This window comes from Acipenser ruthenus, chromosome 2 (genome assembly GCF_902713425.1).
Source record: "Acipenser ruthenus chromosome 2, fAciRut3.2 maternal haplotype, whole genome shotgun sequence".
Taxonomy (NCBI): domain Eukaryota; kingdom Metazoa; phylum Chordata; class Actinopteri; order Acipenseriformes; family Acipenseridae; genus Acipenser; species Acipenser ruthenus.
The window spans coordinates 76,106,900-76,131,822 of NC_081190.1; the positions used below are offsets into that span (position 1 = coordinate 76,106,900).

Below are 24,923 nucleotides of genomic sequence, written 5' to 3' on the forward strand. Positions count from 1 at the left end.
TTTATACTTAGAATTACATTTCTTTAATTGTAACATGTTCACATCTTAGATCACTGTTTCTTGTTCTGCAAAACTTATTGCTGAATAAGTTTTCCAGAGGGGGCGGGGGGCAGGGTGATCATGTTGGTGCGGTGTGATCATGCCGGTGCGGTGTCACGCGAAATCTGGTCTCCTGGTCTCTCTTGTGGTTGTTGAGCCGTTGATAAGCAAAGGAAGTTCCTTGTGTATTCAAATTGGAAAGGCAATATTGGATTTCATTTAATTACCCTGAAAATGATTCTTATAAAAGACTGTTGCTAATACTGCTTGAAGGCTCAGAAACAAATATTTGATTTACCAATGGCTTATTATTGCCTTGACGCAACAAGGAGAAGAGATCACTTCATCGGTGTCCAGGGAAATTGAAATTAGAGCGCTTGTGTGCCATTTAAGCATTTTCATAACACATCGGTAAAGATTCTTTAATTATTTAAAGTTAATTCTTAAGTCAAGGATCTGCCTATAGAAAAAAGTACCAGAAGATTTGCTGTGCACGATTACATGATCACTAACCTACACGTTAGATACCAGTTTTATAGTAGTATTATAGTTTTATAGGTGTAATGCCCTGTTTTTTTTCTTTTTTTCTTTTTTTTGTCAATAAGTGTGTGTCTGCTTCCCCCTCCCTTCCAAAATTATTAAACACATCTGTTGTCCTTGTTAATCATGTGGCCAGGTGTTGCTTATCAGGACACTCCCTTAGTTCCTTAGTTTCAGATAAAAGGACTCTGAATTTGAGATGGAGAAAGGGGGCACTAAAGTAAAAGCACAAGCGAGTACGGAGCCATTCAAGTGAAGGCAACAGCAGACCGTCAAACTACAGCAACGGCAGAGGAGAATTTGAGAGTGTGAGCAAGGGAAGTGGGATCGTTCCTTTTTATCTTTACTGAAGCAATGTATTTTTCATGAATTATTTTTACTGGAGTCCAGTGCAATTGTGAATGCAGTTCACAGAGAGAATTTGAAAGACAGAGTTTTTGGATTTTTTTTTGCTTTGTTTTGGGACTGGCCAAGGGCTGATTCAACCATATTTCGGGACTGCTATGCCGCTTTTAAGTTTTAACTTTTTTTATTATCTTTTCTCAAGTTTTAAACGTTTTTTTATTTTTTATTTAAACTGTCTGTGTTTTTAACGGGATATTTTGTAAGTGACTTTTTAGAAGAAAGAGGATTCCAAGTAGTTTGTTTGTTGTGGACAGTTTTTTTATTTTATTATTTTTTGCACGATCTAAATACTTTTTTTGCACTTTATTTTTGGATTTTTTTAATGCTATTTTGTGGTTCGTTATTATTATTATTATTATTATTATTATTATTATTATTATTGCACATTACTTGTAAAACCCCCATCCTTCTTTAGCCATTTTTTGTTCACTGCTTAATTGTGATAGTAGTGCTCCCCTGTAGGATCTTTTTGTAAACATTTTAGTTAAATTGCCTTCCACTGCTCTTTTCACGGAGAATCCTTAATATTCTACTTTAGAGGACTAACTTCTGTAGAAAATAAAGCTAATTGTTTGGTAACCCTGTGCTGTCTGTCCTCTGTGTACAATATATCACTACTGTCTGGGATTTCCAAAGAATCTTGGGTATTTCATCAATTTGAGTTCTCCAACCTCATTATGAATTGGAGTGGCGTAGACGGCTACATTTTACCCCCATTTAATAATTGTTGGGGGTGTTACATTATTGTGGTGCAGTCGGCAGGACCCAGAATCTTTTGCAGTGGTGTAAGGTGTATTGTATGCAATGGAAGAGGCTCAGGGTGCCTCATCCCCAATGATAATGTTCCCCTATTTTATGGGTACCCCATGGGTGCCAACATTTAAAGGGGGGGCCATAGAAAGTAGATCAGGATTAACTGAATGGAGAGAGAATTTAAAATTGATGTTTAGAATTCATAAGATCCCAGAAGTTAATCAAATAGATATGGTTTGGGGTAGTTTAGAGGATGAAGCGAAGAAGGAAATTTTTATTTTACCTTCAGAGTCCTGTGCCACAACAAAACAAGTATTTGACAAATTGCAAGAGTTGTATGGAGACACTGTGCTCCCTGTTCTTTGGTTGCAGACAGAAGACCGAAGAGACTGTTCATGAGTTTGCTCTTCGCCTACAAGAGCTAATGAAGAGGATGAAGTCCAAAGATACTGGGCCGATTGGGGAAGAAGATAATCTGTTGAGGGACCAGTTTGTGGATGGCTTGAAGGATGCAACATTACACTGTGAATTCCAGATGAAGTTGCTGCTGGAGGAAGGACTTAACTTTGCAGCAGTAAAGAGGGAAGCCATACTACGAGCAGAACTGGTTGTTGGTGAGGGGTTTGCTATCTCTGCCTTGACTGAAGAGCATCAGGCTAGGAGGACAACTGTGGAGGAAACTCAGAAGTTGCGACAAGAATTTAAAAAGAGATGGTTATGGAAGTACAGGAAAGGATGGCTGATCTGTCCAGAGGAATATTGGAGGAACACCGTACAGAAATTCGTAGGTTAAGTCCCCTTCTATCCCCCTCTCCCCAGGTGACCGCTGGCTTCCAAAATTATTCCACACCGCAAGGAGGCCCTAGGAGTTATCCATCAGGCCCAATAATCTGCCATAGATGTAAGCAGGTAGGACATATAGCTCTTTTTTGTCAGTCATCCATGCCACAGAATTCCAATTCGGCTCCTTTAAACTAGATGGCCCCACTGCCCATGGTCAGGTGGTGGGTGGCATTGATTCAGGCCTTACCAGTGAGAGGAATGGAATAGTTGGTAGAAGTCCCATGGTAGATGTATGGATAGGAGGTGTTAGGGTGTCTTGTCTTTTAGATACTGGGTCTCAAGTGAGAATGCTTAAACAAAGTTTCATTGAACAGTATTTTCATCAGTCTAGTAGCCAGTTGAAGTAGCCCATAACTTGGCTTTCGTTAAAGGGAGCTAATGGCTTAGCCATCCCATACTTGGGTTATGTAGAAGTGGGAATAACTATCAGTGACTTGACCCTACCAAAGCGAGGTGTTATTATAGTTAAAGATTCTTTCCTTTCTTCTCTTCCTGGATTATTAGAAATGAATGTTATTGGGCAGTGTTGGGAGACCTTGTTTCAGACTGGAAAATCCATCCCATGTTACCCTAATGCTAATGAAGAAGGCCAGTTTGAGTGGTCCCAGGGCATTCGCTTGTGTCATAGATATAGCCGTTTTTCTGATGCTCGTGGAAGAATCGGGTATGTACGTCTTCTTAATAAACACCCCTTGAAGATTTCAGCAAGCAGTGAATTGGTGGTGTGGGGCCGTACGAAGACTGGTCTGGATGGGAGGGAATATGATTGTGTGATCGAATCCGTGTTTAAGAAGGGGATGTGATGGTGGCCCGTTCTTTGTGTACTGTCCACCAAGGCAATGTCCCTGTAAGAATTAAGAACGTTTCCCAAAACCTCATCTTTTTGCAGTGTTATCAAAAGCTGGGAGAAAGCTTTTTGCCAGGTGATGTCTTTAATGATCAGATTGAGATGGTACCAATGGGAAAAACTATAGTGGAGGTCTGCCTACAGCAAGTTGCTGACAATAACCCCTCTGGAGAACCAAATCCTCTGTTACAGGGAGCTATGGTGGAGACAGAGTTAACTGGAGGACAGAGACAACAGTGGGGAGAATTGCTTTCTAAGAATAGGGCTGTTTTTTCTCTGCATGAGGAGGACTATGGCTGCACTAACACGGCGAGACATCAAATCTACACAGGTACTGCTCCTCCAGATGGAGAACGGTATCATCAGATACTCCCAACATGTATTCTGAAGTAAAGTCCTTGTTACAGGGAATGTTAAAAACTGGTAATGTGAAGGAGAGCTGTAGCCCATGGGCTGCCCCTATCGTAATTGTCAAAAGATGGCACTCTTAGATTCTGTGTAGACTACAGGAAATTAAATGCAGTGACTCACAAGGATGCCTATCCATTGCCTAGGATAGCAGAATCTTTGACCAACCTGAAGAAAGCTAGCTGGTTCTCAACATTGGCTCTTGCAAGTGGGTACTCGCAGGTCGAAATGGATACTCAAGATCGTGAAAATAAACGGCTTTTCCTACTCCTATGGGTTTGTTCAGCCTATGTAATGCACCAGCCACTTTTCAACGTTTAATGGAGAATTGCCAAGGGGAACAAAACACAGAATTTTTCCTGATTTACCTGGACGATGTGGTGGTGTATTCACTTGATTTTGGCTTGCACTTAAGGCATCTTGAGCTTGTTTTTCAGAAATTTCAACAACATGGACTGAAATTGAAGGCTTGAAGTGCCATTTTCTACAAAGGCAAGTGCATTACTTGGGACATCTCATCTCAGAACACGGAGTAGCCCCAGAACCAGATAAAGTCAAAGCTGTGCAAGAATGGGAGCCACCAACATCTGTGCCTGAACTTCGGACCTTCCTGGGGTTTTTGGCTATTACCGCAGGTTTATTAAAGATTTTGCTAAGATTGCAGCACCACTTCATCAGCTGCTTTGTGGTGCCCCAAAGAAGAGTAAGATCCCATTTAACCCTGCAGTATGGACTAGGGAAGCTGATGCATCCTTTCAGGTGCTAAAAGGAGCCTTGGTGAGTGCCCCCATTTTGACTTTTACTGACTTTATATGTCCATTTATTTTATCTACAGATGCAAGTAATTTTGGGTTGGGAGCTGTTTTATCACAGAAGGTAAAGAGAGGGTGATCACCTATGCCAGTAGAATCTTGCAATCTACAGAGCGTAATGATTAAAATTATAGCTCTTTTAATTGGAATTCTTAGCCCTTAAATGGGTTGTAGAGAAGTTTCATGATTACCTGGCTGGCGCCCCATTTATGGTTTATACGGATAACAACCCTTTAGCTCATTTACATACTGCCAAGCTGGATGGTGTGACTCAAAGGTGGGCTGCCCATTTAGCAAACTACAACTTCGAAATCAAGTATCGTCCAGGGAGGCAGAACAGTCATACCGATGCTCTGTCTAGCATTGCAAAAGACTGACTCGGTAGATGACACTAATGATAGTGTGGAAGTACCTACCTTTACCTATGTCAGAAGTTAAGTAGTTCGAGCATGTTGTGAAGCCTATCCCATTGTGAGTATCACTCTCCTAACCATAGAGCCAAACATAGTGGTTTTGGATAGGACAGGAAGTCCGGTCCTTCTTGGAAAGACTTTTGAACAGTGGGGTAAGGCACAGATGGAAGATCCTGTACTTAGTCATGTGATTTATTTTTTAGCATGTGGTCAACCACCAGGAGCAAAAGAGCGCAGCCCGGAGAACCCGGGGGTGGTGAAGATCCTAAGGCAATGGAGTCAGCTGGCTATACATGAGGGGCTGCTGTTCCGGACTATCCAGGTGCCTCTGGAGTTAGGGGTGAGATGACAACTGTTGTTACCTGTGGAGTTTAAGAAAGCTGCCTTGGAATACTGTCATGACAACACTGGCCATTTCGGTGAGAAGAAGACCTTAGAGGCTGTACGTCGCCAATTCTACTTGCCTAATTTAGCTGCTGCCGTGCAAGAGTGGTGTGCGGCTTGTAAGTTATGCACCTTGAGGAAAGCGCCGACCCATAATATCCATAGTACCCTTAATATCCATTCGCACCAACACACCTTTAGAATTGGTTGCAATAGACTATCTGTGTGTAGAACAGTCTGCTGATGGCTATCAGAATATTTTGGTTATGACTGACCATTTTACCATGTTTGTCTGGGCAGCTCCAACATATGATCAGACTGCTACTACCACAGCTTGTGTACTATGGGAGCAAGTAATTCAGCCTTTTGGTTTGTCTTGTGTGTCTTATTTGTTGTGTCTCGTTTGGTGGTCTGTGTATTGTAAGGGTATGGAGCACGTCGTTAGGCTGTAAATCTCCTGAATTGTAACATATTGTTTTTTTCAGGAGACCGCTCTATATGTTGCTGAATGATATTAATGGAGATCTTAACATTGTATTAAAATTTCGAGTAAATGGGAGTGAATACGTTGTGTTTGCTTCCTCTGAATTAATGAAATGTTTTAAATGTGGTCATGAAGGGCATAAAGCAAAAAATTGTAAGCAAGGTGATGGGGAAAACAGCAATGCAGGGGAAGGGACCTCGGGGGAGAGCAATCCCGCTGAAGGTACTGCAGAGATGCCCGGTCAGGGAGTTGGGAAAGCAGGGAATATGGCAGAGGATTTGGAGGCTGAAGGGGAAAATAGCAATGACAGTGAACCTCACAGGACGCAGGAGGACAGAGAGGTGGTGTGTGAGGCAACAGGGATTGCCGGGGCTGAGGCTGGGAAACTGGCGAGTAAGAAAATCTCAGCCACTGTGGGAGACGGTGAGCAGGCGGAGGTAGGAGCGCAGGTTAGAACTGCTCTACAAGGCAGAGGTTGTAGAGCAGTGGTGGCCAATACACCAAACACTGCGATCCATTTTGGTGGATCTCAACGGGCTCTGCGGTGTACACTTGTTATAGCAGCTGTTTGAGAATACCCTTGCTGTAAAAACTACTCTAAAGTTAAACTCAAATGTATTGACTTTCTACAGATCTTTTTTCCCTTCCTTTCTCCTTGCTTGCCTGTTAATGGTAGCGGGATGGTCTGCCTCTCCGCACATTGTGTGCCCTTTTGAAGCACTGTGTTTAATATATTTTCATGTTTGAACTTCTGGCACCCTGTTAAAAATGCAGTCTTGCCTGCCATTAGTTCCCCTGCATCCTGATAAAATGTGCAAAACATGGATCTTTTTAACATTGCCAAACTTAAGCTAGGGTAAATCTTTTAGCCACAGTCCGTTGAACAGGTATTTTACAACTGTGAACACGCTGTAACTAACTCGAAGCTCCCTGTTCACTTTCATCTTCTGACATACTTGCATTGCTCATTTCTTGTAAAGACGCTGACATATATTAATTTGTTATTTTCCTCATCTTGGTTTGACAAACTGTCTGGAAACTAGTAGCCATCAGTGAAATTGGCAGGGTATGGGATTTGTAGTTTTTAATGTGTGATTAACAGTAGGCACTGGACACCAATAAACTACATTCCCAGAGTACATTACGATTGAGCTATGAGTTTAGATCTGACTGTGAGTTTTTTTTGTTTGTTTTATACTTTTCAGCTTAAAAAATAAATCAAGTTTATTGTTTATAGTCAACCTTTAGGAATTTCTAGTCGCATACGTGCGCCTAAATCAAAATGTACGTTCACACAAGCATTTTGTTAGTGTTAGTTGGGATATTTTCATCTGTGCTACTGGACGACACAGAAGGCTCTGCCCATCAACCGAAACAAAAACTATTGTATGCTTATATGCTAGTGGTTATTCTGATTTGTCCCCAATCAATCATATTGTGTAACCAAAAGATCTATTTATGATAATGTGTTTTTAATTCGGGATCTAATAGCAGCCTCCAAGCTTTTTGGGTTTAAAGCTGGTCTAATTTCCCTGGATCAAGAAAAAGCATTTGATCAGGTAGACCATAAATAATTATTTAATGTTTTTAGAGAATTTGGTTGTAGCCCTAATTTTGTGGAGAAAATTCAGTTGCTCTATAATAACATGTTCGGTGTGCTGAAGGTAAATGGTGTGTTGAGCGCTCCTTTCCCAGTGCAGAGAAGCATCCGTCAAGGGTGCTCTCTATCTGGGATGTTATATTCCCTCTCCATTGAGCCCCTTATTGAGAAACTCAGGCAGCTCTTACATGGCCTTTCTATTCCTAATATCCCAAATCAGTTGTTTAAAGTAATGGCCTATGCAGATGACATAGCAGCGATTGTGACAAATAGTCAAGATATTAAGGCTTTGAGTTACTGACAGGATATCTTTGATAAAGTGTCATCTGCTCGTGTTAATTGGGTTTGGGAGGGTACCAGACCGCCTGATTTACCGGGGGAACTGCAGTGGAACAAGAGGGTGTTTCGGCATGTCGGAGTGTTCCTAGGAGGAGAGGGTAACGTACTAGAGAACTGGGAGGGAGTCTTAGATCAGGTGAAGGGGAGATTGCAGAATTGGAGGTGGCTTTTGTTAAAGCTCTCCTATAGAGGTAGAGTTTTAATAATTAATAATCTGGCTGCTTCAATGCTTTGGCATAGGTTAAGGTGCATGGACCCTGTGGTAAGGATGACTGGTGTGGTGAAAAAAGAGTATAATGTCCAGGCTGTAGTTTCCCAATAATAATCAATATTTATTAAATCCAACAGGAAGTTCCAGAAAGTAATCCACAAACAAAACAATAATAAGCCCTGCTACCAACAATGGTATTGGGGCAAAATAACAAAAGGTTCAGGGTCCAAAAAGTAAACAAAAAGACACTCCGTTAACCACAATCCTCCGTGCATGAAAACTGCCTCCCGTCCTCCTGCTCCTCTGCTAAAACACAAACAGGCATGTAACACAAAAAGGTAAACAAAACACTAGCTCCGGCCGGTCGTTTTCACTTTCTCAGCGCAAGGGGAGGAACTGATGTAGCTGCTTCCCCTTTGTACCCAGCAAACTCCTCCCTGCAGTCAACGCGTCGCCTGGTTTCTCCAATAGAGGGCTGCCCCGCAGCTGACTGCAATGGAATCATCCTGAGTACTTGCAGCTACGCGCCCCTCCTAATATGGTCACCTTAAGGTTTCCACCTTCCATCGAGATGGCAGATCTAGGAGGCAGCATACCTTCCCCCTTACACAGCGCCCTTTTTAATTGGGAGAGAAATTTACAGCATTGATCCTTTTCTCTCTATCACAGACCCCCACCATCTTTTTTAAAGGCAATCCAGAGTATGCTGCTAGATTTTTTTGGGGGGATGGGCTGCACTGTGAAGCAAAGTGTGCTCGACTTACCATTAGAGGAAGGGGGACAGTGCCTGATTGATCTTACAAGTAGGATGGCTGCTTTTAGATCGCAGACTCTACAGTGGTTACTGTACGCTCCTGGCCCTCTGCCATGGAGGGATATTGCTTTTGCTTTCCTTCACAGGGTGGGAGGGCTGAATTTTGACAGATAGCTGTTGTTAATGAACACCAGCAAGCTGGCCTTGTCCTCTTTACCTGTGTTTTATCGTGGGATGCTACTTACCTGGCACATGATTGCAGTGAGGAAGAACTTTGAGTCGGTAGGGCTGTATTGGCTTTTAGAGGAGCCCTTAATTTACAATCCTTCTCTGATACGTCCCATTTTAGAGTCTAATAGTTTTTTTTTATCTTTCTTGGTTAACATGGGGGTTACTAACATTAGGCATTTAATAGATTTAGATTTTGTGTAAATGACGAAAAACATGGGAAAATCCACGGCCAGTTTCCCATTGAAACCCGCATTTCACGTATAAATGTTAGTGAATTTGTTTATCCTTAAGTAACATCACTATAAATATTGCAAGGAAGCAGGTCATTTGTAACTGTGGATTCAAAGACAGCAGAAAGTAAGTGGCTGATGGGCCGTTTTATGGTTAGTAGTGGTGTAGTTCATCTTAATGATTTTTTTAATTATTGTTTTTTGCTGTGTTTGGCCTGTCATGTTGTATAGTGGGTTTACAGTTCTGTATAAAACCACTTACCATGAGCTGCGGTGTACACTTGTTATAGCAGCTGTTTGAGAATACCCTTGCTGTAAAAACTACTCTAAAGTTAAACATGAAGAGCAAGTGAGCTACTTACTAAATGTCTGTAACTGAATTCCTTTGCTTTTGATCCCAGCTATGTCCAAAGACAATGCGTGTCCGCCTCCACTCAAAATCACTGGAGCGAGAAGGAAACCTGGGCATTAATAAGTATAGTTAGTGACTTGGATGTGTTGTGCCAGCTCGATTGCCCTAAACAGCGTAACAAGCATGTGTACCAACAAGTGGTTGATGTCCTTTCAGAAAGAGGAATACAGCGCACAGTCCCACAAGCTAGGGACAAATTAAAACAATTGAAATAGTCCTGCAGTGATTTAGAGCAGTGGTTTCCAACCCTGGTCCTGGGGACCCCTTGTGTCTGCTGGTTTTCATTCCAACTAAGCTCTCAATTACTTAACTAGACCCTTAATTTAACTGATAATTTGCTTAATTAGAGTTTTTTTTTAATTGTTTTCAGCTCTTAAACATATGCAGAGTTAAAGTTACTAAAATACTATAGATAACTTGAAATATGCAACTGTTTAAGAGCTGAAAACAATTAAAAAGGTCTAAATACAGCCTCTTATATTGTAACTCTTTTATTAACCCAGTTGTAGGCTTCTCCCTTACCTGGATTAATCCCCCCTTACTGTTAACAAAAAAAGCAGTGTAAAGAGGTCAGTGTTAGAGGTAGCAAGTTGTTACACAACTCTCTTGAATATGAAAGTTAAAACATAGTATAGAATTACAGAATTTGCAAATGCTTATTCCACTCTGATACAGCCGCATGCACAAGGGAAGTCATGGCAATCATTCTGAAGTTAGAATGTTGGCCTCTCATCCTCCTGTTGCAGCTGCTTAAGAGATCATTCTATTTCTCTGCAGCAAAAGTTCTGCATTTATATAGTAGACCAGATCAATTCAATAGTAATAACAGGTGCATAAACACATTGCCTAGTTTGCAATGAGTTAAACTTCAAAAAATGTCAAACTTATCCACAACACTTGTATAATGGGTTTTCAGGTTCAACAAGTTTTTCTCAAACTATGAACAATTAAATAAAGCATCTTCTAGTTTTTTTGAGCATTGTATGTAGAATTATCCCCAGATAACTGCACACAGTTAGCATAGTTTTAGTTATTTTGTACTTTTAATCTGTTAAAGGATAGAGGCTATATAATTACAATGTACATATGTTTAATTAGTAGTGACCTTATCTAAAAAGAAAATAACAACTATCTAAAAGAATTACAAAATACAGAATTTTAATATAGTGTTGTGAAGATCACCCTTTCTTCTATACCCACAATGGCAGCATTGGGATAATTTAGGACAGTTCAAGTTTTTTTTAACTGCAATGCATTTTAGTTACCTTTCACCTGTCCCCTTTTTTTATGGAATGCAGGACTACAACTCCCAGAATGCATTGCAATGTGTGTTTAAAAAAAAAAAAAAAAGAAGATCTGTTCCAATGAAGCTGGAGCCATCTGGCAGCGGCAGCAGCACTCTGTTATTTCACTACATCTATGTTGATAAATATTATTATTATTTATTTCTTAGCAGATGCCCTTATCCAGGGCTTACAATTGCTACAAGATATCACATTATTTTTACATACAATTACCCATTTATACAGTTGGGTTTTTACTGGAGCAATCTAGGTAAAGTACCTTGCTCAAGGGTACAGCAGCAGTGTTCCCCACCTGGGATACGTACTCAAGATTCATCCTATGATTTAGAATTTTAAAGTTTAGCTAACTCACTTCATTTTCTAAACCCATCCTCCTCCCCTACCTCTATATATCTGCAATGGCACATTTTCTGAATGGAATAAAACCATTATATGGTATTAAGGTAGCACAGAACAATAGTTGTTGTCCTGACCAATTTCTTGCTATACAGTACTTTTAGAAATGTATTCCTTTCAGAAAATGTGTCTTTGCACTTGATATTTACACAATAGTTACACAATATCGCACAATATTTACACAATATCAACAAAATCCTGAACAGCTGAAGCCGCTAAACAGTCTGATATACAGAAGGTATTTGTCATTTCAGTGGTTGTCATGAATGAATGATCATTCCTTTCCAGTAAATTTTAACGTATTTGTGTTCCAATGCAATCCAGGAAAATTAGATGTATCTCTCCGTGGCTATATCCTGGTTAAATAAGCTGCTTTTCCTAAATGGCAGACAGTCATAGTTTGACCCTGAAGACATTGCTAAGGTAAAATGACCCAAGAATTGCATAAAGGACAAAAAGCATAAAGGACGACCTGAAAGTAAGAAAGTGATGAGAGCTTTCTTTAACCGGTGTGCTGTTATTTTGGGGTACGCGTCAAAAAGTGGTACACCGTGTGCCCTGGCATGTGCAAAGGATTTTAGCTCAGGAAATAAGGAAACACCCATCTGAAGGAGGTGTGATATACTGAGTTTGGCCCTTTAAGTTATTTTTAATATAATATTTTTCACAATTCAGCAATTTTTATGTGATTTTAAGTGATGATCAACAAATTTGTTCAAGTTACCACTTTCTGGCCCTACACTGGTACCAGAATATGTATTCTGGATTCTCTCCAAACTACATGTGAGGCCTATTGTGAAAATGAGTGCATGACTAAAGATTTATAGAATGATTTTACTGTATTATAAATTACCAATAACCCCTTTAGGAATGGGTGAGAAATGTAAGACAATGCAATATTCAAGGCTTGGAGCATTCCTTTCCTGTCATTTACCAAAGGATTGCTTGTGTCAGGTATGAATAATGATGGGCAAATGTAAAACACTGATGACAATACATTGCAAAACAAATTCACCTATCAGCCAGAAAGCTTTTCTTATGATGCACAGGAAGTAATTACTTTAGAATGGACAGTGGAATGGGTGTACATTTCAAAATGGTGCAACTGATATTACAACTTGAGTTGTTGCCAGTTTTGTGTTTCAGAGAAATAAAGTGACATTTTGCAACAAAGCTGTTGACTTTAAAGGTAAAAGAGGTAAAAAAGTGGAGTAATGTTTTTAAATCTATTCTCTTCACCCAAAACTATGCTTTAAATAGACCCCTTTTACCACATTTTAGTACCTCTAATACATCTTCCTAAGCTCTGATTGAAGCCTGAAATAGTTACGTGATGTCGTAATAAAAAAGAAAATAAAATAAGTGCAATTCTCATATAAAATAAAATGGTAATTACTGAAAAAAAGTGTATATATATATATATATATATATATATATATATATATATATACACACACATATACACTACCGGTCAAAAGTTTTAGAACACCTCCATTTTTCCAGTTTTTATTGAAATGTACGCAGTTTAATGTCTCAATGTACTCTGAAATTAAAGTATAGAACAAATAAACAATTGGAGATAAAAAAGAAATCATGGAATTGTTTTGTTTAACAAAATTTAATCTAAATTTTTGACTCATCAAAGCAGCCACCTTTTGCAGATATAACAGCCAAACACACTCGTGGCATTCTTTCTACAATAGAAATCAAATATTGTTCGGAAAGTTCTTCCCAACACTGTTGCAGAAGTTCCACAAATGTGTTGCACTTGAGGTTGCTTTGCTTTCACCCTTCTGTCCAGTTAATCCCAAACCAGCTCGATGGGGTTTAAGTCTGGAGACTCTGCTGGCCATTCCATGATTTGAAGCCTACCGTCTTGTTCTTTTCTTCTAAGGTAGTTCTGACATAGCCTGGAGGTATGTTTTGGGTCTTTATCTTGCTGTAGGATGAACCCCTGACCAACTAGGCGTATACCAGAGGGTATTGCATGGCGCTGCAAAATGCTGTGGTAGCAGTTTTGGTTCAGGGTGCCACTCACTCTGTGCAAGTCGCCAACTCTGGATCCAGCAAAAGAGCCCCAGACCATCACGCTTCCTCCTCCATGTTTGACAGTTGGTGTCACACACCGAGGAACCATCCTTTCGCCTACTCGACGGCGTACAAAAACCCTGTGTGATGAACCGAAGATTTCAAATTTTGATTCATCGGTCCATAAGACCTTCTTCCAGTCTTCAGTAGTCCACTGGCGGTGCTTCATGGCCCAGGCAAGCCTCTTTTTCTTATTTTGCCATCTTAGCAATGGCTTTCTTACTGCACACGACCTGTCAAACCTGCAGCTCAAAGTCTACTCTTCACAGTTGAAACTGAGACTTGATTACTTCGACCAGTGTTAAGCTTTGCTTGAAGCTGTTGTCCTGTGAGCCGCCTATCACGCAAGCTGTTGACTCTCAGAAACTTGTCTTCTGATTCTGTTGTGGCTTTGGGTCTGCCAGACCTCTTCCTGTCAGAGTTTCCTCCAGTTTCCAAGTGCCTTTTGATGGTGTAGGAAACTGTACTCACTGACACCTTGGCTTTCTTTGTAATTTCTCTAAAGAAAAGACCTACACTTTTAAGGGTTATAATGGTCTGTCTGTCTTCCTTTGTTAATTGCCTTTTTCTCACCATTATAAGAGCAATACACTACTTCCTGCAGTACAATACTGTCCAAATAATGCTTAAGAGGGTGTAGTAACACAGTCTGTTCCAACACTGCTTTTATACAGACAGAGGGTTTGTAAGTAATCAACAAAAGTTGGGACACCTGTAGGAATTGTTAGCATCAACTTTCAAGGCTTAATTTACTTCCATTGCTGCAGAACAGCTGTAAGTTGTTAACCCATTACTTGTTCCCTGAAAAAGGCCTTTTTTTATAACTCTGAAATGTACATTATTTTTCCGTTTTTGGTAACCTAAACTTTTTTTTTTACTAGGTCCGACCTCCCTCTTAAAAACAATATGCATGCTGGGAAGAAATAATGAAAAATTGTGAAATTTAACTACACTAACAATTGTAGTGTTATTTCAGATAACTAAAATTAATTCAGTGAATATCTGTCCTTTTTTTACCACAGTGCTTTCCTGCGTACCGTTTACTTTGATTTCTACATTAAATTACCTTCATGTGCGCATAACTTTCTATGTCAATATCCAGCAATTGTTTCTAATTGGTTACTTTGTCTGAAATTTCACATTCTCGTGTCATACAGTACTATACTGTATTACTCTATAAATAATTACCAAAAGAATAGGTAGTTGGCTGTTAAGCTTTAGAGGCAGACATTCAAAAGAAGAAAATTCCTCAGCAAATATCTGTTTACAGATAAAAACATTCTGAAATATAGAAGCTAACCCACTTATTACTGTTACTGTGATACTTGAAATGTATTTGCTTACGATTGTAAGTTGCCCTGGATAAGGGCGTCTGCTAAGAAATAAATAATAATAATAATAATAATGTCCTGCTAAACGTGCTTTCTGGACAAATGGAAAGTCTAGGGGGGATGCTTCATAAGAACATAAGAAAGTTTACAAACGAGAGGAGGCCATTCGGCCCATCTTGCTCGTTTGGTTGTTAGTAGTTTATTGATCCCAGAATCTCATCAAGCAGCTTCTTGAAGGATCCTAGGGTGTCGGCTTCAACAACATTACTGGGGAGTTAGTTCCAGACCCTCACAATTCTCTGTGTAAAAAAGTGCCTCCTATTTTCTGTTCTGAATGCCCCTTTATCTAATCTCCATTTGTGACCCCTGGTCCTTGTTTCTATTTTCAGGTCGAAAAAGTCCCCTTTAATCAGAGATGTGTTAACATTAACACTAAGCCAGAAAAAGAAAATCAAGTTTATAGTGAATAATAAAATCATTAATTCAAAAGGATTTATTTAATAAAGAGCGAACATTAAGCAGTGCCAGGAGCAAGTTTATAAACTCAACTGCAGGGGGAGTAGCTGTGTATAGGGGAACACTAATAAGATTGTTCATATTAGGCCTGGGGGGAGGACTATAATTCCAGCGGCAGTAATGCCTAGAATTTCTAATAATAATTTCAATGGGCTTTCCATGTGGAGCCGGAGGCTGAACTACAGTACAACAATTAGCTATCAGGAAGCTGCAGCAGCTTTTTACCTGTAGCGTTGTATTTCAAGGATTAAAATATCTTCAACAGAAGGACAAGAGGACTGAGATACTATTTCTAGAGATACGATCTTCAGTATGGAATGTGGGTTTAGACATGGGACCTACAAAATGAATTATGACCTGCTAGTAAATCCTTTTCAATGAGATGATATTCATAGTTCCACAGTATAAACATCACTGCTTATCGTGGTCTTTCCACTGTATTTAATGATTTTGATAAGGGGTGGTACTTAGATAGGATGCTGTTCTGCTCTTTAAATGACACCTCATTTAATACATTTCAATAGTTAAACATGGTTTGTCATGTTTTTTTATTTGCTTTAAAATACCTTTCTGTGCCCACATTGCTTACTTATGCTTTACAATGTTTTCACTAAGCTTTTTTTACACTTTGTTATGCTTTTACTATGGTAAACTTTTATAAAGGTAGAACGGGGCCTATAATCTCTTAGCTCCAGCCTCTAGTTTGAACCACCTTTGGTAATAATTCAGTAATACATTTTTCTTAAGAAGACATTTGAAAGCCAAATATTATTCAAATATTAGTTTTTATTTTTAACAATTGTTATTGAGACACTAAAAAGATGGAGACACGATATGTTTAAAATTAGATTTAACACAGAGTAAAAAAAATAAAAACATGGACAAAAGTATAAACACATTCATAATGGCAACACATAAGCAATAACTCTTAACAGATTGAATAATTCAACTAGATTAGCGATATAGATATATATATATATATATATATATATATATATATATATATATATGATATATATATATATATAAACTAATAAATGTATATGTTACAAAATAATTAAGTTTGACACACAAACAAAAGAAATATGACAGTTTGCCACACACGGTTGCATTCTTATAACGAATGCAACATATTAAACAAGCGTATAACACTACATCACATTGTTTTGACCAATTGGTTGTTTTTTTAAAAAAGGTACAATTTACTTATCATGTTTACGTTTTACATTAAAAAAAAAAAAAAAAAGAATAAGCCACTGAGTAATACTGCATGATCAGCTTCTGCTTTTCAGCATAATTTAACCAAAATCCGAAACACACTGTATTAAGCAAAGGGGATACAGAACTTCATGCAACTAAACTACCTTTTGTAGATTAAATCCATTCCTGAATGTTCTGATACAATCCTTCCATACCCTATCCGTTGAATGACAACTGTTCATTCTAATAACATTATATTAAAGACATTTAGTTAAATACATTGACAAATAAATAAACACACTAATAAATAAACAAGAGGTTAAAAAGATCATCCCTTAGAGTGACTTCAGTTTCTCTTTAGGTTTGCTCTTCTAAATTTCCACCGCAGGATTTCAGGTCCGGGAGCTGCAATAAAGACACAAAACACACCAAACATTAATTCTGCTATTGTATATGTATATGAGCCATACAAACAGAAACAGGTCTCTGAAGTCTGATGTAACAATAGGTTTCTGATTTACTGAGTTACATGTACCTTTCTACAGACATTACCATCAGTTATTACCTTTGCTATGAAAATGCAACAATGTGCAGTTTTTAAAGTGATCTTGACAATGGTTACCCTTTCTTGAGACAAACAGTGCCCATATTAAACAGTGAAGCATTACAAAGTAGCATACTGGCTCGCAAAACTAACTTTAAATAGATATGCAATATATGGTTTGTGAAAGTGTAAATATAACCAAACAAGAATTACCTTTCCAAGATTTTCTTTATAACTATCTTGACCCACTGGGCAGTTGGTTCCAAGCAAATCTGATCACCGGATTTCAGAGTGGCACTGCAAACAAACAGAGAAAAGCATAAATAAACAGATTTTCGATTAAAATAATTGACTTTGGCTTTAGTTATTAAAAAAAAAAAAAAAAAAAAAAACTTCACAATATTCGCACACAGCAGTTTTTATTAAAATATTATATTAAGAGAAACTTTAATGTTGGCGTTCAGCTTAAGAAACACTCACATGACTTCAGCATCCTTGCAGTGCGGTCCACTGGGGAAGAGCTCTACATTCTGGATCTGCCTGGGATGGATGAATCTCGATTCTTTTTTAATGCACTGACAACGGAGCTCGAGTCCAATGCTTTTCAAAGACATCCCTGCAGGTATAACATTGCCAGTTAATAAACCTTACCATCTGAACCAAACGTTTTTTTTTGTTTGTTTGTTTGTTTGTTTGTTTTTTGTCAATAAACAAACTTTGACTTAAAAGTTGCTTTTCAATCTTTTCAATTTTATATATATATATATATATATATATATATATATATATATATATATATATATATATATATATATTTTTTTTTTTTACTTTTTTCCGATTAAATGTCATACGAACGTTTACTAAATTAAATTTATATTTTACAAAATAATTAAATTTGACACACAAATGCCATTCTTAGAAATAGTTTAAGCACCATTACAACATAAGCCTTACCTTCAGATAGAGCAGCAACAGCCAGGCAGAGAATGACCACGGCCAATGCAGTTTTGGAGTTCATGATTTTCGTGAGCTGGTTCGTTTCCGGAAGAAGAAGCTGAAGCTTTTCACGCAGAGCTCTGAGAGTTTGATCTGCCGCTGTGCAGCGAGCACCTGTTCTTATAGTAGAGTTTGGAAATGACTCATCAGGATTGCATAACTGGAATTTCTGTAGTGATGTAATATTAATGACATCACAATTTGGTTAATAACACTCAATTTAATTTATTATTTTTTGTTATTAATCTTGCGCGTTTTTTTGTTATTAATCAGTGTGGCATCTTTTTAAATAAGAGTATTATTTTAATAAAGAACGGTAGAAATGTTAATTTTACATTTAATCATATCTTAATTTATAAATATAACAAGTATCAGCATACTGCGACTACTACGACTACTACTACGACTACTACTACTACTATTATTATTATTATTATTATTATTATTATTATTGTTATTAATCTTGCGCGTTTTTTTGTTATTAATCAGTGTGGCATCTTTTTAAATAAGAGTATTATGTTAATAAAGAACGGTAGAAATGTTCATTTTACATTTAATCATATCTTAATTTATAAATATAACAAGTATCAGCATACTGCGACTACTACGACTACTACTACGACTACTACTACTATTATTATTATTATTATTATTATTATTATTATTATTATTATTATTATTATTTTTGTTATTAATCTTGCGCGTTTTTTTGTTATTAATCAGTGTGGCATCTTTTTAAATAAGAGTATTATGTTAATAAAGAACGGTAGAAATGTTAATTTTACATTTAATCATATCTTAATTTATAAATATAACAAGTATCAGCATACTACTACGACTACTACTACTACTAATAATAATAATAATAATTCCTGTTTTTTTCTTCTTCACAATTTTATGTAAAGAACCCTGCTACCTTCATAATATATTTGCTGTATCCATATTAATTGCATACTATATATATATATATATATATATATATATATATATATATATATATATATATATATATATATATACATATATATATATATACAGTCACCTCCAAAATTATTGGCACCCTTGATAAAGATGAGCAAAAAAGGCTGTATAAAATAAACAACACAGGTAATGAGCTATATTTTATGCTCAAATATATGGGAAAAACCATATTCTTTTATTCTAATACAATTGCTCAGAGAAAAAGTTTTTTTATTAACAAGTAATAAAATTATTTCTTAAAAAGACAGGTGTCAGAATTATTGGCACCCCTAAAGATTCTTATAAAGTCAAACAAAATTAAATCTGCATTAACATTCTACTTCTTTAAGTTCATCTCAGTCTTAAGGAACTGTATTGTGGCCTTTCATGGCTACCTGTTTCACTGGGGTATAAAAATGAGGTATCATTAATGATTCAATGGAATCAACCAAAATTACACATTTCTCAAATTATAAATTTAGTCAAATATATTCCACATGTTGGAAAATTACAATATAGCTCAGTATTTATTTTTTACAGTCTTTTTTCTCATCTTTATCAAGGGTGCCAATAATTGGAGGTGACTGTATATGTATAAAAATGAAGTATTGTTCCCTGGAATACAGCTGGTTTCTATTTGACTAAACATGATTCCAGGAACATTATTCCTTTGGCTGTCAGTTGAGCTTCTTGAGGTTGGTTGTTTGCAGAGAACTGTTAAAATACACAATACAGTTTTATTGATTTCTAGGAACTCAGATCACTTCTAAATGGCTTAGTGTGACACTGGCGCCACTCATATAAAAATATAGCTTTCCTGAATTACAATGTCTATAATTTATTTATAATAACTTTGCTGAATAGAAAGTGAATATGTGTGTTTCTGAAGATTCCCAAACTGTTAGTTATTCTGTCCTTAACCAGCAGTTTGTCAGTATTGGACTGTTGTGACAAATTATATATTAAATAAATATGGAAAATGTAATGTGTACCTTTTATTGCAACTGTGTGTGCATTCCTATATACCATAACCCTCAGGTGCTGTAATTACTCTCAATATAAATAAACCCTTTAAAAATAAATGAGTGGGTTTATAAATACATTCACTATTCAGTTAAAAAAAACAACTGTATATATCTGTACTTAAAAACTGCTGAATGTAAAGTATTATTCTAAAATTGTTTTATTTTAGACAGTTTAAGTTTAAAATATGTTTTACATACATAAGAAAGGCAAAAAATATATATCATGCAACAAATAAATAACACATTTTAAATATTATTAATAAAATACTTTTTTTTTTGTTAATAAATTAAATGTACTTCAGAAAAATAACATTTGCTACAAAAATAAATATGACAGTGCCTTTCACAGATGTATTGGCAGAGTATAACCAACGTAATACATGTAATCGACTCCACCACATATGTCAAAAAAGGCTTCATTTTTATAAAAAAAAAAATATTTATGGTAATAATGTAAGGCCAGCCTAAGCTTTTTTTTTTATAGAATACTACTAAAAATGATATTTAAACAAAAACACAACTAACACTGACAGCAATAGTTTCAGACAAACAGATGTAAAGTTTCTACTTATACTATTACAGTGAGCTGATGAAATCATCCGACATGAGTTTTAACTTTTGCTGAACACAGACACTAAAACTGGTCTGAACTCTACTGCCATCCCTCAATCTTCCATGTCCAGCTCTACCCTACACGTTAAATAAAAATGATAAAATAAAGCCATTACATATTGCACAGCACATTGACAAATAAATACATGAATAAATAAATACACTGATAAACAAGCATGTGGTTAAATCGGTCAACCCTGAGAGTGACTTCAGATTCTTTCTGTTCCTCTAAATTTCCACTGCAGTCTTCAGGCCTGGGAGCTGCAACAAAGACAATAACCATACATAAATATTCCTTCTTCTATTGTATATGCTAGCTTTTATACATATATAATAGATGCTTAGTAACAATGTTATAGAGTGTTAATAAATATTATATATGGTTTATAACCATGCAATAGCCATAGATAATAATAAGGGCAGCAGTGTGGAGTAGTGGTTAGGGCTCTGGTCTCTTAACCGGAGTGTCGTGGGTTCAATCCCAGGTGGGGGACACTGCTGCTGTGCCCTTGAGCAAGGTACTTTACCTAGATTGCTCCAGTAAAAACCCAACTGTATACATGGGTAATTGTATGTAAAAATAATGTGATATCTTGTAATATTTGTAAGTCACCCTGGATAAGGGCATCTGCTAAGAAATTAATAATAATAATAATAATAATAATAATAATAATAATAATAATAATAATAATAATAATAATAATAATAATAATAGACAGAATTACGTTTTTATAACAGGAATAGTTTTTAGCCACCTATTGTACTTTGGGATGTTCAAACGTAATTCCGTCTATGTCTATTGCATGGTTATAAACCATCTATAATGCTTTATTAACACTCTGTAACATAATTATTAAGCATATCTGATATATTTATACAAACATTAATAAGCAGCACCTTAATATAAAGTGTTACCGACTAGGTAAAGACATTGAGGTGATTTTCAAAGATGTTTACTCCACATTGTAAATGACTAAGATAAAAAAAGAAACACTTTGCAGCTTGTATAATTTACACTTTGGAGTAAAATATGAATTCATGCATATACAGTATATAGTCTGTAAATTAAATAATGAACAATAATTACCTTTCCAAGATTCTTTTGATAACTATCTTGACCCAATGGGCATTTGGGTCCAAGCAAATCTTATGACCAGATTTCATAGTAGCACTACAAAAAAATAAAAAAAAAATAAATAAAATAAAATGTAACACCTATGTTGTAATGTACAGTTCAGTCACAGTCAAAATTAACTTATCTGGACATGTTTTTTAGAATTTTCTTTGGAAGTCACTGGTCCACCCAAAGTGACTTTCTCATTTGTAAGGTGTATATTTATTTTATGTCACAAAAACAACATGAACCCAGCTGTAACTCATACATCTTTTATTATTGAATACTATAGTAAGAGAAACTTTAATGTTGGCGTTCAGCTTAAGACTCACATGACTTCAGCATCCTTGCAGTGCGGTCCACTGGGGAAGAGCTCTACATTCTGGATCTGCCTGGGATGGATGAATCTGGATTCTTTTTGAATGCACTGACAACGGAGCTCGAGTCCAATGCTTTTCAAAGACACCCCTGCAGGTATAACATTGTCAGTTAATAATAATAATAATAATAATAATAATAATAATAATAATAATAATAATAATAATAATAATAATAATAATAAACAAGAACATATTTAAAAGATAAATCGAAGATAAATTGAGGTTGTTGTTGTTGTTGTTGTTGTTGTTGTTATTATTGTTATTGTTGTAGTTACAACAAAAGTCTCACCTTCAGAAACAGCAGCAAGAGCCAGGCAGAGAATGACAACGCTTCCTGTAATTTTGCAGTTCATGGTTTCCATGAGCTTCTGTGTTTCTTGAATACTGTACTTGATTCTGAGTTGAAGCTTTCTGCTTTGATCTCTTGAGTTTGATGTTGCCGCTGTCTAGTGAGCTGGCATACTTGTAGCAGGAGCATGGAAGTGACTCAGCAGTAAATGAGAACTGGAATTTTCTTTTATTATGCAAGATGCGTGAAGCATCTCCTGTGTTATTTGGTAACAAATCCATGTGTCTGTTGTTGTTTGAGCTTTGTAAATAATTAGTTTAAATTTAAATTTAAATGAAGTTAGAATGTAGAAAACATGTGTCATAAACTAAATGTAAAGCATTGATGCAAAAAATCAGGCAGAAAGTATATGTGATTATATATGTGATTGTGTATTCTTTCTGCCTGATTTTTATATAAGATCATACAGACATTATACGCCCAATACTAAAACTATGTTGTGTATTTTTCTTTTGTTATTGAAAAAGTAGGCCTACTTACTTAACTCATCATATAATTGAATAATAATCAGTGAAGCACAATTTTTTAGCATTTTATTTATTTATAAATGCTCCGGTAAACACAAGTAATTATCACAATACTCATACTTCAACGTTTTGTTTTATTTATTAGGTGTGCTGCATTTTAGTAACAGCAATAGCAACTGGTTGACTTTGTTGACTTCAATAAAAAAAGTTTATAATTGTTAGTTGTAGTTTTTTCTTGAGGTTAATGTTTTTGAAGCTGTAAACATTTTAAATGTCACACATAATTATGCTGAGATGGTAAGTAAATGGTAACATGATAAACATTTATAGTGCAGATTATTGTGTATTATTTATAATAACTTTGCTGAATAGAAAGTGAATATGTGTGTTTCTGAAGATTCCCAAACTGTTAGTTATTCTGTCCTTAACCAGCAGTTTGGGACTGTTGTGACAAATTATATATTAAATAAATATGGAAAATGTAATTTGTACCTTTTATTGCAACTGTGTGTACATTCCTATGTACCATAACCCTCAGGTGCTGTAATTACCCTCAATATAAATAAACCCTTTAAAAATAAATGAGTGGGTTTATAAATACATTCACTATTCAGTTTTAAAAAAACAACTGTATATATCTGTACTTAAAAACTGCTGAATGCAAAGTATTATTCTAAAATTGTTTTATTTTAGACAGTTTAAGTTTAAAATATGTTTTACATACATAAGAAAGGCAAAAAATATATATCATGCAACAAATAAATAACACATTTTAAATATTATTAATAAAATACATTTTTTTGGTTAATAAATTAAATGTACTTCAGAAAAACAACATTTGCTACAAAAATAAATATGACAGTTTGCCTTTCACAGATGTATTGGCAGAGTATAACCAATGTAATACATGTAATCGACTCCACCACATATGTCAAAAAAGGCTTCATTTTTATAAAAAAAAATATATTTATGGTAATAATGTAAGGCCAGCCTAAGCTTTTTTTTTTTATAGAATACTACTAAAAATGATATTTAAACAAAAACACAACTAACACTGACAGCAATAGTTTCAGACAAACAGATGTAAAGTTTCTACTTATACTATTACAGTGAGCTGATGAAATCATCCGACATGAGTTTTAACTTTTGCTGAACACAGACACTAAAACTGGTCTGAACTCTACTGCCATCCCTCAATCTTCCATGTCCAGCTGTACCTTATACGTTAAATAAAAATGATAAAATAAAGCCATTACATATTGCACAGCACATTGACAAATAAATACATGAATAAATAAATACACTGATAAACAAGCATGTGGTTAAATCGGTCATCCCTGAGAGTGACTTCAGATTCTTTCTGTTCCTCTAAATTTCCACTGCAGTCTTCAGGCCTGGGAGCTGCAACAAAGACAATAACCATACATAAATATTCCTTCTTCTATTGTATATGCTAGCTTTTATACATATATAATAGATGCTTAGTAACAATGTTATAGAGTGTTAATAAATATTATATATGGTTTATTACCAAGCAATAGCCATAGATAATAATAAGGGCAGCAGTGTGGAGTAGTGGTTAGGGCTCTGGTCTCTTAACCGGAGTGTTGTGGGTTCAATCCCAGGTGGGGGACACTGCTGCTGTGCCCTTGAGCAAGGTACTTTACCTAGATTGCTCCAGTAAAAACCCAACTGTATACATGGGTAATTGTATGTAAAAATAATGTGATATCTTGTAATATTTGTAAGTCACCCTGGATAAGGGCATCTGCTAAGAAATTAATAATAATAATAATAATAATAATAATAATAATAATAATAATAATAATAATAATAGACAGAATTACGTTTTTATAACAGGAACAGTTTTTAGCCACCTATTGTACTTTGGGATGTTTAAACGTAATTCTGTCTATGTCTATTGCATGGCTATAAA

At 36.1% G+C, this 24,923-nt stretch overlaps 2 protein-coding genes across 2 annotated transcripts; both read right to left on the reverse strand.

Annotated features, from left to right (window-relative positions):
• Positions 1–16,396: 16,396 nt before the first annotated feature.
• On the reverse strand, positions 16,397–18,157 carry LOC117408799 (interleukin-8-like). The gene is made up of 4 exons (XM_034014112.2): positions 18,039–18,157; positions 17,565–17,700; positions 17,298–17,381; positions 16,397–16,945 (listed from the first exon to the last, which is right to left on the reverse strand). Exons 1-4 carry the CDS (start codon positions 18,100–18,102, stop codon positions 16,933–16,935), a joined length of 297 nt encoding a protein of 98 aa, XP_033870003.1. The 5' UTR covers positions 18,103–18,157; the 3' UTR covers positions 16,397–16,932.
• Positions 18,158–21,760: 3,603 nt separating this feature from the next.
• Positions 21,761–22,533, reverse strand: LOC117409670 (interleukin-8-like). The gene is made up of 3 exons (XM_034015985.3): positions 22,461–22,533; positions 22,124–22,259; positions 21,761–21,848 (listed from the first exon to the last, which is right to left on the reverse strand). Exons 1-3 carry the CDS (start codon positions 22,531–22,533, stop codon positions 21,761–21,763), a joined length of 297 nt encoding a protein of 98 aa, XP_033871876.3.
• Between the last annotated feature and the right edge of the window lie 2,390 nt (positions 22,534–24,923).

What these genes read in the sequence shown, in the direction of transcription:
- LOC117408799 (XM_034014112.2), bottom strand. Translation starts at nt 18,102, where the DNA reads ATGAACTCCAAAACTGCATTGGCCGTGGTCATTCTCTGCCTGGCTGTT. An exon ending in TGTTGCTGCTCTATCTGAAG is followed by an intron (nt 17,701 to 18,038) that starts GTAAGGCTTATG and finishes TTATACCTGCAG; the next exon opens with GGATGTCTTTGAAAAGCATT. An exon ending in TGCAAGGATGCTGAAGTCAT is followed by an intron (nt 17,382 to 17,564) that starts GTGAGTGTTTCT and finishes GTTTGTTTGCAG; the next exon opens with TGCCACTCTGAAATCCGGTG.
- LOC117409670 (XM_034015985.3), bottom strand. Translation starts at nt 22,533, where the DNA reads ATGGAAACCATGAACTGCAAAATTACAGGAAGCGTTGTCATTCTCTGC. An exon ending in TCTTGCTGCTGTTTCTGAAG is followed by an intron (nt 22,260 to 22,460) that starts GTGAGACTTTTG and finishes TTATACCTGCAG; the next exon opens with GGGTGTCTTTGAAAAGCATT. An exon ending in TGCAAGGATGCTGAAGTCAT is followed by an intron (nt 21,849 to 22,123) that starts GTGAGTCTTAAG and finishes ATTTTTTTGTAG; the next exon opens with TGCTACTATGAAATCTGGTC.